This window comes from Microtus pennsylvanicus, chromosome 5, assembly GCF_037038515.1.
Source record: "Microtus pennsylvanicus isolate mMicPen1 chromosome 5, mMicPen1.hap1, whole genome shotgun sequence".
In the NCBI taxonomy this organism is placed as follows: Eukaryota; Metazoa; Chordata; class Mammalia; order Rodentia; family Cricetidae; genus Microtus; species Microtus pennsylvanicus.
In genome coordinates this window covers 95,289,997-95,291,408 of record NC_134583.1, presented here as the reverse complement: position 1 = coordinate 95,291,408, position 1,412 = coordinate 95,289,997, and the positions used below count along the sequence as shown (strand labels likewise).

General features: G+C 42.0%; 1 protein-coding gene across 1 annotated transcript; it reads right to left on the bottom strand.

The window, feature by feature from the left end:
- LOC142851133 (olfactory receptor 10W1-like) lies at positions 1-951 on the bottom strand. The gene has a single exon (XM_075975041.1). It carries the CDS (start codon positions 949-951, stop codon positions 1-3), a length of 951 nt encoding a protein of 316 aa, XP_075831156.1.
- Positions 952-1,412: the final 461 nt, after the last annotated feature.

Sequence of the window (1,412 nt, the reverse complement as noted above, 5' to 3'; positions counted from 1 at the left end):
CTATCTTATCAGTTTCTGGGAGAGATAATTTCTGGTAAGAATTTTCCCTATGGCTCCTTTCATCTCACTGTTCCTCAGAGTGTAAATGAGGGGGTTGAGGAATGGGGTTCCTAGTGTGTATACCAGGGAGATGAACTGATCTTGCTTGGGGTGGTAGTTGGAGTTGGGGCGCAGGTACATGAAGGCACAGCAGCCATACTGCAACAGCACCACAGTGAGGTGAGAGGAGCAGGTGTTGAAGGCTCTGCGCCGACCAGATGCTGAGTGGAGTTTGAACACAGCGGTTACTATCAAGGCATAGGTGGTAGCAATGAAAAAGAAAGGTACAGCAATGGCTAGTGTGGCTGCCACTAGCACAGAGAGCTCATGGATATGACTTGTGGCACACACAAGACGCATCACTGGTGGGACATCACAAAAGAAGTGCTCTATGCCTCTAGCCTGACAGAATGGAAGACAGAAGATAAAGACCACAAGCTGTAAGGACAGGAACAAGCCAATGACCACAGAAGCCACAACCAAGCGTACACAAAATGTTATAGTCATGATGAGAGGGTACTGTAAGGGGTGACAGATGGCGACATATCTGTCATAGGCCATGGAAGCCAGGAGGAAGCAGTCAGCACTACCAAGTCCAATGAAGAAAACCATCTGAGTGGCACAGCTCAGCAGAGTGATGGTCTTCTCTGAATATAGGGTGTTGGCCAGGATGTGTGGTACCACCACTGCAGTGTAGCATAGTTCTATCCCTGAGAGGCTACCCAGGAAATAGTACATGGGTGTATGTAGGCGGGCTTCTGTCTGTATAGATATCACAATGAGGACATTTCCGGAGATGATCAATGCATAAGCCAGGCTGACTCCAATGAAGCAGAGGGTACGTAGATCTGGGCAGTTAGGATAGGCTAAGAACACAAACTCCATCAATACTGAGTGGTTCTCCCAGGTCATTGAGTCCACAGGTGTTTTCTTTAGAATGGAAAATAATACATGTCAGATGAGCGATATATTTACCTTACAGATAATGATTTAATTTTACTAATTAAAAATATATTTAGATGTGAGAGACAGACTATACCTTTTATTTGTCTATTTTTACAAAATTTGGTCCCATGTAAATCTACATGTTAATGTCTACCTGGAAATAGTTTGGGAGTGAGAAACTATTAACCAAAACCACCAGAGGAAATGGGGAGATCCAGAAAGTTATTTTCAGTGGGCATGGAGTAACAATTAAATTCTTTCTGTAAACACATTATCAATTATCAAGGATTTCTTGAGTCAAAAATCATTCAAGAGTATACATGAAGAATTTCATCCATTATTCCCTCATATAATATTTTTATAAATTTCACATATATGTATATATACTTTACTGTCTTTTGAGACATTAAATCAGTGACACGTGAATT

Bases quoted from the DNA above. Each gene is read 5' to 3' on its own strand.
- LOC142851133 (XM_075975041.1), bottom strand. From the start codon at position 951: ATGACCTGGGAGAACCACTCAGTATTGATGGAGTTTGTGTTCTTAGCC.